The 13,149-nt window shown below is 37.5% G+C and overlaps 1 protein-coding gene across 1 annotated transcript in view; it reads right to left on the reverse strand.

The window, feature by feature from the left end:
• The window catches only part of LOC133517475 (cytoplasmic dynein 2 heavy chain 1), a 149,635-nt gene that overhangs the window by 14,432 nt on the left and 122,054 nt on the right, over positions 1-13,149 (reverse strand). The window contains exons 67-76 of the mRNA XM_061850807.1: positions 12,680-12,811; positions 12,432-12,551; positions 11,944-12,136; positions 11,133-11,260; positions 10,441-10,578; positions 10,015-10,113; positions 8,859-9,003; positions 7,774-8,018; positions 3,648-3,771; positions 1,769-1,896 (exon numbers count right to left, since the gene is read on the reverse strand). Coding sequence (XP_061706791.1) covers positions 1,769-1,896; positions 3,648-3,771; positions 7,774-8,018; positions 8,859-9,003; positions 10,015-10,113; positions 10,441-10,578; positions 11,133-11,260; positions 11,944-12,136; positions 12,432-12,551; positions 12,680-12,811 — 1,452 coding nt within the window. The remainder of the gene's footprint in view (positions 1-1,768; positions 1,897-3,647; positions 3,772-7,773; positions 8,019-8,858; positions 9,004-10,014; positions 10,114-10,440; positions 10,579-11,132; positions 11,261-11,943; positions 12,137-12,431; positions 12,552-12,679; positions 12,812-13,149) is intronic.

A 13,149-nucleotide genomic window follows, 5' to 3' on the forward strand; every position in this document is an offset into this window, starting at 1 on the left:
GTAGTAAACACTTTATTGCTCAAAACAAGTACATAACACAAAAAGAATAAAGTAAAAATAGCAGATCGCAAGGAGTTAAAGTATTGAACGGGGACCTCCTTGCGTAGAAAAAAAGAACGCATTCCTAGGACTTTCAGCATTTGCCAAAAGTATTCTAGCTGTTCCGGCTACAAGTACACCAAGCGAGCGAGTGTTTTCCTTAGTTGGGTTAGTTTTAAATACCAAGCGATCATGCTTAAGCCCGACTCGTGTTAATAAAATTATTTTTGTACACGTCAACTTTAATTTCTGTAAACATTGATAAGTTCACGAAGTTGATCGATGTTTTATTAAAATAAAGACTTAAAGTAAGTACTAGACATTATCTTCCTTCCGGTAACATGACGTGCGCCGGCGCGGCGCCGCTACGCCGACTGATTTCAGCCGGCGCGCCACCGCTACCATTTTTTTCGCCAGCGCCTACCACTAGTTTGAAGTCATGTTTGGTATAATTTTCAACTAAATCAAGGATGAAATTTATTTTCGGATGGTCTACATCCCAAATTTCATCTAAATAGGTTCAACGGTTATTGATTCCCTATACAAACTTCCACCCCACTTTTCACACCCTCAAAAAATGATTTTGGTTATAAAAGCTATCCTATGTCCTGTCTCGGGACTCAAACTATCTCTATACCAAATTTCAACGAAATCGGTTCAGCGCTTTAAGAATGAAGATAAGTTCATTTTTTTTTTGTTTTTACTTGGATTGGTGTCAATATGATACCATAAATGAATTCAGCACCCCCGATTTATACGAAAAAGATACCAAACATGACCTAGCAGCTTCCCTGATAGATATCTCAACACTATCAACAGGTATCATCCAGATATCCATTTCGAGCCATATAATCGCTCGCTTTACTTACACGGTGCCAATTGGAATACTCCTTTAAGCGCGCGGTTGTTTTATGCGATAAACTTGTGACGACAGTGTCAAACGTTTGCTGCACAGCCATTTGAAATCAGATAATATGATGACCGTATCTTGTTTTACGCGGTTAGCGCATTCTAATTTTCCCTATAATCCGTGATCGCATGCATTCAACGCTGCATCTATAACAGGGGTCACCAATTCGTTTCTTCAGGTGTCCGGTTTTTAAAATAAAATGACCATCATGGTCCGTTTCTACTTGAGTTTATTAAATTAGTAAAAAAATAATATAGCTCAGCGGTCCGGTTCCGGACCGCGGTCCGCCATTTGCTGGTCTATAGCATAAAATTTGCCCAATTATGTTGTATTGCCAAACAGTTCCTAAATAATTTGAATGAATCATGATTTGTTTTATTAGTACTTTTTTATTTATCTTTATTTAGTATTATTATTATTTTTTGTGAACGATATAAAATTGTAATTTCTTATTTGACTATTTCTCTCTCTGACATATTTTCTCTTTATGTATAATTAATAATTTAGCGTGTAAGTGCTTTGGTGTGATGACATACTGTAAACTTGAATAAATGAAATGAAGTGAATAAATGAAAATAACCGCGCGCTTTAATTGTTTATTATTCTCGAGCAACAAATTCGAAATTCAGACTAGTTTTTCAACGGCTGTTACGGCTATTACGCGTGGTGAGGCAGACCACGCAACCACAGAAAATAGGTAAGACTAAGTATGCGATTGGTTTTTAAGCTTCATTGGTTGTTTATGATTTATAAATCGATATTTGGTAAAAAAATACATTGGTATAGAAAAGTTTAGTGTTCATTATAATTTAAAGTCACCTGTTCCGGTTGATATTCTCCCTTGAGAAGAGGGTTTCCAGACATGAGCTTCTTCCACAGAGCTAGGAGGCTCTTCAGGGCTGTAGAATCTCCGCGTTGTCGGCTCGTCACCACAGTCGAGTTCAGCTCTAATAAATAAAACAAAATTAACTATTTCTATTTTCCCTGTTTAATCCTTAAATGCATGATTTTTTTTCTTTTTGCCTGAAATTAATATATGTGTTACATAATTGTTTACTGAATCTGGGAAAAATAATAAAACATCGATTTTACTGCTAAATCAGTGTTAGAATTTACATAGGCTAAATCATATTTATGTAAATATATAATTTTCAGTAAGAGATATATGAAAAATCTTGCTACTATCAGAAAGGTACACTATTTGGGATATACCTATGATAATGACTTTTCTAGAGTTTCCTTAGTTCGAGACCTAGGTATCACTTTAGACTCAAAGCTCAATTTTATTTCACATATAGATCTTATTACTGCAAATTTTTTAACTAATTATATTACGTTTTGATCAGTATAATACAAGCTTTCAAATCATGGCAAACTTTTTTTTATTAAAAGCTTTGTATTACAGTTCATCAGTCATAACCTTTGTGACAGAACTTATGACCTTACTAACTTACTTTCCAGGAAAATTAATGAGTATTTTCAAAAACACTTTTCTCTTTATTACAAATGCGAAATTCGCCCTTTCGATCATTTAAAAGTTATTGTATATAATAAGTAAGTTAAGTTATAAACATTTAACCTTGAGTTGTTTATTTAAGACATGGTTAAGAGAATGTTTATAGAATAATAAAGCAATGTCTAAGTGCGTAAAATATACGACATTATAAGGCCGAGCACTAGTGCACCGCAGGAGTATCACGCACGTGACTGCGGATTTACACTCGAGGCTCGGCTTGGACATGCCCAAAAAACCGCTCCCGAAGAGAACCCGGCGAGTCCACCGTTTACATACGCGTCTCGCGGCTCGGCTTACGGCTCGGCTCGCCACTCGCACACGAATGTAAATGCGCCATGAGATAGACTAGGTACAATCGGGTTCTTAAATATGTATACCTTCTCGTCTGCCAACAAACCATATTCTGGTTTGGCGGAAGTTGTGATTTAGTTTTAAGGTTTGTTTTTTGAATAAACATTTTTTCATTTAATTTCTTTACCTTATTGCAATAGATTAACGTTAACTTTCAGGTTCCTCGTAGGCACGTTGTGCTTATATAATAAACTAGTTTTATCCAGTCAAACTTTATTTTAAATAAAGTACAGTTGTGTGCAATATAATAGCAGTACAAAAGAAAATGAAAATAAGGGGAAGTTTTTTTATAATTATTGTGCATTACTTGACTTGTTTTAAAAATAACTGTAACAGTTACTTACATAATATTGGAAGTAAAAAAAGAAATACGTGAAAACCGGCTTTGTTATCAACCCGCTGAAATTCTTATAAAAACGTAAAACCATACGAAAAACTACAATTGTGTGCCTATTATTTCCAATCAAAGCTTTACATCCAAACCTATGTCATCCAGAAAAAAAATCCTTCGCCAAATACTTTCCTTTGACCAAATACTTGGTTTTGTTAGTTTGCTTGAGGCTCTAAATGATAGTGCCGCCCATGACAAACGAAGTATTTGGTCAACTTATTATTTAAGAAGCCAACCTATCACTTCAAGTTCCCTATTAATTTTTTAGTTGGCTTGATTTTGCTGCCTGCTTTTTAATAATATGAGAAACTGACACTGAAATACGCGGTTGGTCATACTAAATTAGAACAGGGCTACCGCTAGTTGTGTTATATGATCCATCCTGTATTTGAGGTGATCTTTACATCTAGATAATTCAAAGTGTTTGACGTTGTTATTACCTTTCAGACCCGCAATGATATCTTCGGCGGCGTTCTTCTCCCACGCCAGCCGGCAGTTAGCAGGCAGACCCAACAGTTGTGGCGAGTCGATGTCGGGCAGCTCGTTGAATGCGGAGCTGTATGCCTGTTACAAAAACGATAATAGTACATTACGATACAAGTGCGAAAAATAGGAAATTCGAAACGAGTGGCGATAAATTAAAACACGACCGAAGGGAGTGTTTTAAATCGACACGAGTTGCGAATTACCTATTCGCACATGTATCGTACAACGTTTTACAGTACATATGGCCCTTTAAATGTTCGACACAGTAACGTAATATGCTACTTCTCGCACTAGTGCTATAAAGTAGCCCCATATGTACTGTAAAATGCTATTTATATGTTGCTATTATAGAACCTTGTATGTATCTACGACACGGACGGCCTTCATTGGCTGCCAAATTTCTCTTGTAGTAAACCTCCGCAGTTTGCGTTAAGTAAGTAATTTAATACATACATACAATGGTCAATGGAGGTGTAAAGAACAGTCAACGATAAGTGTGTATGAAAAATATAAATTCAGACGATTGTTTTTGTTACTATTTAATAGGAAACTATAAGAACTATTACAGGAAAGCAAATAAATTTGTAAAATTTTGTATACCTAATTTATGTTACGATTAGCAAATTCCATTGAAAAATTGTTAGAGCCGTTTCCGAAATACCCGAAATTTATATATATATACAAGAATTGCTCGTTTAAAGGTATAAGATATATAGAAAAAATATGTTTTCGATGCTCAGATTTCCTAGAACTATAAGTATTATAACTGGTTTGTATATTTATAGACTTATTTACATATAGTTTCTATTTTCCTCCGTGAGCTTCTACGGGTTATCGTCTTATCTATTGTTTAAAAACCGCAAAGGCGCGTGCCACTATAAAAAAATGGTTAGGCCGCATAGGTAGCGTTTATTGAATTACTACTCTATTGAGCACGGAATAAGATTCATTATGAACTAATACAGAATTCTAACAGAATAGCTGTCTGATCTCTATTGGTGCGTCTAAGGTAGGCGACTAAACGCTCTCAAACCAGCTTAACTTGTGACACTGCGATCCGAAACAAAGATACGTATTCGAAGACCTCGCTTGCACTGGTAATGCGAGCGCACGGCTAGCTAGCGCAAAGGAAGCAATGTTATGTTTCTCGAGGAGCAGGTAAAAAACAGGGCCGGTTTTTCACAAAAATAAACAATAAAACAATGGTAAAATAGTAATAAATATGTATATCCATTTAACAATCCCGCACTACTAATGTTAAAATAGACCTATATGTTATAATTATGTACACTAAAATAAAGATATTATTTACAATAGAGTACACATTTAGTAAAACATTTATACAAATTTATATTATGAGTCAACAAAAAAATAAGTAACATATACATAATAGTGTATGCATAAAATAAATAAATATAAAACAAAATATGCATATCGTTTAGAGTCAAATCACGCTAACTCTTTCAAGCAAACCATACAAACAGTGTCAGTTTGTTAGAAGTCTGAAGAACGCTAACTCTTCAGACTTATTTATTACTATTTTACCATTGTTTTATTGTTTATTTAAAATTAGCCTGTTTAAAGTTTAAAATTAGCAAACAACTGTTTAAACAGTTGATTATAAAAATGAGTATATCTCGTTATTATTGTAATTACACAAACCCATTCTGTTAGATGTGTACCTACTATTTAAATAGTGTTATGTTTTATCTCTTTAAATTAAACAACGTAAAACCACCCAAATATATTTGTGTGAAAATCCGGCCCTGTTTTTTACCTGCTCCTCGAGAAACATAACATTGCTTCCTTTGCGCTAGCTAGCCGTGCGCTCGCATTACCAGTGCAAGCGAGGTCTTCGAATACGTATCTTTGTTTCGGATCGCAGTGTCACAAGTTAAGCTGGTTTGAGAGCGTTTAGTCGCCTACCTTAGACGCACCAATAGAGATCAGACAGCTATTCTGTTAGAATTCTGTATTAGTTCATAATGAATCTTATTCCGTGCTCAATAGAGTAGTAATTCAATAAACGCTACCTATGCGGCCTAACCATTTTTTCATAGTGGCACGCGCCTTTGCGGTTTTTAAACAATAGATAAGACGATAACCCGTAGAAGCTCACGGAGGAAAATAGAAACTATACTACAAAATGAAATTCTGTAGTGTGATGATTATTTTGTCTCAATATTCTAAATACGCGCCTTATCGTATTTTGAAATAACACCCTGGGTTAAAATTGGAAATAAGTGACAATGGTCATGTTTTGTGGCGAACCCCCTTGGATTGCTTTCTTATCTTATCTTTTCCGGCCACCAAAAAATCTAGTTCCCACGATTGACATATATTTAAGGATGGACCTTACGGGCAATAAGAATGGGGCTAGTACAGCGGTGTCAAGCACACGAATTCGAGCCAATCGTGCAGTCTAACGGCACAATGCGATTGGTTGATGAGTTCGCATCACCGGCGCGATTGGTTGCAAGTGTTGCAACTACTTGCGTTAGACTGCACGATTGGCTGGAATTCGTGAGTGACACCACTGAACTAGCATCATCCTTAGTGCTCGTAAGGCCCGTCCTTAGATATATGTCAATGGTGTCCACGGATTTTAAAAATGAATATTGAAATGTTACGCATTTACACATTTATACTATAAAAATACAGGCCTTATCACTTCCACTTTAAATTCAAGTAGAAACTAGAAATATCTTGAGGACTTATCAAAATTAATTTAATTAGTAAAATATTATTTTTGGAGGTCAGAAAAGATAGTTAACGATCTAACCTACCTGACATTTAAATTTGGCAAACGAGGCACCAAACACCCTGTACTAAAGTTACGATGCCGCTGATCATCGTTTGTCCCTTTCCGTCGTATTGGTATGATGAAAAGGGACAAACGATGATCAGCGGCATCGTAACTCTAGTACACATTTATGAATAAGGGGGTTAGTGCCAGCGGCCGCTATTTTCTTTTGAGCACTATATAAAAAAAAGTAGGTAGTGTATTTAGTCCATCGCTTGCACTCAAGAGCCCAGTTCATTTTAGATTCCATCAACTCTCAATTAGTCCTTGCACCCTGGCGGGTTCTGCTTCTACGTGCGTCCCATGACACAGGCAAGAGCAGCATCCGCTCGGTGTACCCCTTATATTTCATTAAAGTGCCAAAAGGGCCTCTACGCGTTGTTTTCAGCACCGCGCAAGGCTCCTAAAGGTCCGGAACACCATTGTTCCGTGATGGGAAAGTAGATTATAAATTAAGAATAAGTTACAAATACTATTGAAGCAGCTATCATTTGATGTGTTCGAGGAGTTTTATAGTTAGAGCTTTTCAAGTATTTGACATTGACAATAACCCGGTGGGCTATCGAGTAAAGAAACTTAAATTTGACAAGAGAATTTTGTCACTGTTAACTAAAATAAAAAAAACAGCTCACCCTTATTTAATGCAAGGGACAAAGTACAGTGTGTTTGACAAGAACGTGACCAGTGTATATGTATATATTTTATGAATGTGGCACAGAAAAAACTACTGGCCGAATAGAAGCTGATTGTATATGAATAAATTGAAGGCGTTTTAATTGGGTTAGGCATTATATAGAGTAAAAATGTTTACGACTTAACAGAACGCTAGAAACCAAAAAAGACTTCCTGCACAGAGAATAAACGAGTATGTTGATGTTAAAAAAAACCCCTTCTATCATTGCGTCCTAGGCAAGTAAAGTCCGTGTGCATGTCTTTGTACCTTGTAGGTTTGCTGAAACTTTGGTCGAAATTATGCCTCGAAGATGCCAAGCTATTATTAATAATTCAGGAAACTGGACACCTTATTAAAAATAAAGCATGAATATGTAAATATAATATTCTTATATCATAGTATTTGACATAATAACTTTTTTTTTTTTTCTGGTCACGCTTTTATCGTACCAATATATTGTTTTAACAAAAACAGCGTTAATGCTTTCTCAGACACTTTTTTTATGTATACTTAGGTACATATTGTATCTATTGGATTTACCTATAGTGTTCCAGTAAAACACGCCCCGTGCGTAGATCATAAAGTAATGAACGATATGGAATACCTGTAGTTCAGTGGTGAAGGGCAGCCGCAGCGGCGCGTGGTCGGGCGCGGGCCCTCGCCAGCCGTGCGCGAGCGCGGGCTCGTCGAGGCAGGCGCGCAGCAGCGCCTGCAGCAGCGCGCGGTCGGGCGCCGCCGCCGCGCGCGCGCCGTACAGCGCGCCCACCAGCGCGCGCGGCCCGCCCGCACGCAGCACTAGCGTGCTCGCGCGCACCTCGCCCCACTCCCACGCGTACCACCGGCTCCAGCCTAAGACCAGGCGGAGATAAATACTACCTTGCACAGTGTTTGCACGAGTTAGTACCGGTTGCACAAATCACAATCGGACGGACTGATCGACATCACTCCACAAAAACTATGAAACTTCCCAAATAATAAAACTTAACTAACTTTATAACCATCTATTCCACTTTAACATGTTTACAATAAAGTAGTGTAACTACTTCAAAAACACAAATCGAAATATTTAACAAATTAATTTGATTTCTTATTCCCAATACCAAAGTTGTTAAAAAACTTTTCATGGTGACCGACTCTTAAACTATACTTCAACTTTAAAGCAGGCATACTCTGGTGTCATACGTAGTTATGTATAAAAAAGGTATATTTATTTATGGCAGTGTTGCCACATGATATAAACTGTACTGTAAACTTAACTTTGGCGGACTATCTGAATCTGAACCTCTCGCGTCGAATGATGATCCCTATGACAGTTCCTTCAAGTCCCTTTTGGTTGGCCTTAATAAAAAAATATGTTTTTACCGTATTTTTATTGCTTAAATGTAACATTTCTTAGTAAATTAATGTGCTAAACTTCCAAAAAATGTCTACAAATATTTTACGTGACAGCTATTCCACATAAAAGTGACTATACACAATTGATAGGTAAGTAGAGGTGAAAATGAATTAAGGTCATTTTTAAATAAATCGAGAATCCAAAACGTCCGTTCCACCGCTCTGATCGATTTGAGAGCTGCGACAAGACGCTAATGCCAGATGCAATATGAAATTAATTTACCAACAAAAAAGAACGATAATTTTCATGAAACTTTTGTTTATTGAACACTTTTAGGGATGTGACTAGTTTACCTTGCGGGATGTAAGCTCGGCGCTCCTGGACAATGGCGTGCAGCAGAGCGAGGCAAGCGTGCGCGCGCACCACGCGCACGTCGCCGGAGTATTGCGCCCACGCCGACAGCGTGCTCAGCACGTTGGGCTTCACGCCTTCGGGCGCCTGAACCAAACAAACATTAAATAATACCAAATATTCATTACCTTATTGTATAAGATACTCGTAATGTAAAGTCTAAGTAAAATCAATCAGCGCTGTAAGGTGCAATGTTTTGTGGTAGTTGAATTAGCCTCATGCATGATTTTTTTAAATTTTTTATATGATTATTTATATCAGTTGAACACCGAGAATAAATAAAACTACTTTTAATAAAAATAAAAAATAAATTGAAAAATTTTGAGCAGTTGAAACGCTAATATTTTTTGGCGGGAATTCGACAAAGCCTGATGACATCACTGATGACGACACACGTCGGACGCAAATGACGTTTGTTACTAATGTTGTTGTGAAACTCAACCAAGTGTTTATCTAGAATTAGTCGTCAACAACCAATGTATGAGATACAACCATTTTGAATTGCTAAATCGCGACGAAATACATTTTTATACTAGATTTCTTTCAAAATCAGTGCGTTGTAGCATAAAATAACAAATCTGTCTAACGAGTGACGTCACGTGGCGTTTCGACCAATGGCGCAATTTTTGTGCTTTTTATTTATTATTTTAAGCAATTGAATGATAACTTAATAACGGAAATGCATTTGTAACATGATATGACGGTAACAATCATCCGAATAAAAAATATTAAGTTCAGATTTAAACTTCATGCATGAGGCTAGTTGTTAAACATCAACTTTTGAGAACCAGGGTCACGCAGAATGTACACATTCTACGTACAGCGCCATCTACATTACATGCACTAGAGGATAAAATTGGAAGCACGAATTTGTCCTTTACCCAATTTACATATCTAGTATAATCAATGAATGTTTACCATTGTAAGTTATTTATTTCGTCTTTATCGCTCGAGTATAGGTAATGCTTATAATTCAAACTAACCTAACGTCTATGAAAAAAATCTTAACATAACTGAACCGAATCGGTGAAAAGGTTCAATTTAGTTGGCAACAAAGTAAAAGTACCTTATACTTTAGGTACAAATCTGTGACCATACCTCAATAATGACGTTAACACAAGTGTTGGATATGACAGGAGGGATCTCGCGATCTTCAGATACGATCCATAGACGGAAGTCGGGGTTTGATTCTTCAACCTGTCGGAGCAGAAGAATCTTCTGAGTAGAATATTAAATTAAAGTTAGTGAAGTTATATTTTAGAGCATATTTACACTAAGCCACAAACTAAACGATCACCGCTAACCACAAGTAAGTAATGAGTAGGAGCTGTTGATATTCAGGTGTGGAAGTACAGTGGGTGCCCTAACACTTTTTTATACAGCTAGTATGGCGACGTGGGTACTTAAGTTGGAGCTTAAGACATTCTTCTGCGTAAAAAATATCCATTGCGACCCCGCCATTACATAGGCATTGCCGACTTTCCATAGCGGACCCTTCTATTCTCGTCTCATGTGTATAATTACCGGTGCCCTTGCTCGGGCGTCGAGGAACGCCTGCAGCTCAGCCGTGAAGGGCGAGGCGCCGACGATGAGCGCAAGCCATCCGTTCCGTGCCGCGGCCACGCTGGCTTCCCACGCCACGCGGCCTTCTTCTATACCGACCTACAAATTGAAAACGACCTAATGAAAAGATAATTATGAGTTTATCTCTTTCAGCGGTCATTCTGCAGTCAACGTTAAGGAGTACGTGGGGAAGTAGGCTACCGATTATTTCGGTATAAGTTTATAAGCAATCACCTTCAGAAAAGTGAACATGTATCGAACATTGTCCTTATCAAAATTCAGTTGATAAACGATCTATATTGAACTAGCTTTTGCCCGCGACTTCGTCTACGTGGAATTAGTCATTTGGATAGCTTTTTTTTAATCCGAACTGCTTTTTAATGATTCTTCATACCAAAAGAAAACTTAGTCTTGAGAAACGAGGTATATGCAACCTTCCTAATGTTGTATTGATGTTGTAGTGGCATCTAGTGATGTGAATGTATTCGGAAGTCAACTTTACGCAAAAGTAGGTTGTCTGGAATAAAATAATGGAAATCGCCATCGCATGCACCGGGGCATGCGGCAAGCACGTCGGCGCGTGGTCGTGTCGCCGCCCGACATCACCCCCGCGCCTGCTAGGGTACACAATACTATAGCATATAGGTACATACTTGCGTGAGGTGTGGCGCGTGTGCGGCGAGCACGTCGGCGGCGTGCGCGCCCAGCAGCAGTACGGGCCGCGCGCCGCCCCAGCGCGCCGCGCGCGGTATAGTGTCACCGCCCGACATCACCCCCGTGCCTGCCAGGGCACACAATACTTGACTATATCACACTACAAATTAACCACTGGGTGTACATAGTAAGCGACAGACGGCTGAGTTAGTACGAGAGCCCTTTAGAAATGGGGGTGTTCCACTACAAGGTCGTCAACTTTTATCGAAGACATGATTTAACCGACTGTAAAAATCTGTAAGCTGTACCGTTGAATTTAATCCTAAGGTATCAAGTGTTATCAATGTTATCAGCGTCTTAGCTATATCAGACGTATTCTATTTTTTTAATATTTGAAACACCTTTTTGATTTTTCACCACTACGACTCTGTCTGCTACTTCTTCGGTTAAGACGTTATAAAAATAACTCTGTTTTTTTTGTTTGATAAGAAATTATGTGAAATAGAGGTGAGTTGACAAATAAAACTTTGTAGCCACGTTTTACTGCCATCTTTCGACACACGATTAAAACTTTTAGAAAGTCATTGGACTTTGAACCTTATTCTTTCACTGATATGTGTTATATTTGTTTAATATCAAAAAATGGCGCCATTTTACCGGGCACAACGCAAAGATTATGGCGCCATCGCTACAAAACGATGCTGCAAAACCTTTGGCCTTTGATCTTGATCTATTAGATTCCTTTGATATAAAAATTACAACAGACATAGAATTACGGATACCATAAAAATGTCTGTTTCATGTACTTACCAAGCAATTGGTCAACAAAAGTCACAATGGCTCTGTACAGACTTTCGGGCCTCAACAGTGCCACCGCTAACACCACCTCGAACTCAGTGAGCTTCAATTTGCTGATGTCGGCTACGTCTCCCGAGCTCTGAAATTTCTTCCACACGGCTTCGTCGCTTAGACACATTTTATTGAATAACTCTTCATTAGTTATCTGAAAAATAAGAATACATATATATATATATATATATATATATATATATATATATATATATATATATATATATAAGACGACGATTGGTTTTATTTTCAGGCTATGTAGCAGATATAATAATCAAGAAACTAAATGACATTATAGGTTATGCACGAAATAATCGAACGTAGGGAAAACTCACCGTCGTCATCAGGCTGATCAGGCTGTCAAAAAGAAGGCACAGGACCGCCAAACATGGAAATTGCTCCACCGACAAGTCTTACTTTTAAATATATGACGAACCATATGAACCAACCTTGAGTTGCGCTATTTTCTTAACATATTCACTTTGTATCCAAGGATGTATTTTCTTTATTTCATTAACAACTGTGAGATCTTCGATAAACCCGCTGCTTCCAATGAACATTTGCCAAAGCTGAAAAGAGACGTACTTATTAACTATTAATTTTGTCGAGGACTTAAAAATGGCAACTATAAACTTAATGATACGGTAGTAAAAAAGTACGGTACTAAATGCGTTAAATAAGGATAATGAATAATTACCTTCTCCGGTATAAGATGGACATAAACCTGTCTCAGGAGGTACAATACAACAATGTATTTATCCTTTTTGTGCAAACTTAAAAGGACACGCTCGACGATCCTTCTCATTAAATATTTGATCACTTCTTCATCGTTAACAGTTTTCGTATCCTGAAATATTTGAATTATGGATTTTTCCGAGTATCTAAGTATGTATTTAACCATATTAATGTGTATATCCATATCGTCGCCTAGTACTACTAGTACCTATAGTACAAGCTTTGCTTAGTTCGGGGGGTTCGTTTTTTAGGGTTCCGTAGCCAAATGGCAAAAAACGGAACCCTTATAGATTCGTCATGTCCGTCTATCTGTCCGATTCTGTCACAGCCACTTTTTTCCGAAACTATAAGAGCTGTACTGTTCAAACTTAGTAAGTGGATGTATTCTATGAACCGCATTAAGATTTTCACACAAAAATAGAAAAAAAAAAC

Source organism: Cydia pomonella, chromosome 4 (assembly GCF_033807575.1).
Source record: "Cydia pomonella isolate Wapato2018A chromosome 4, ilCydPomo1, whole genome shotgun sequence".
In the NCBI taxonomy this organism is placed as follows: domain Eukaryota; kingdom Metazoa; phylum Arthropoda; class Insecta; order Lepidoptera; family Tortricidae; genus Cydia; species Cydia pomonella.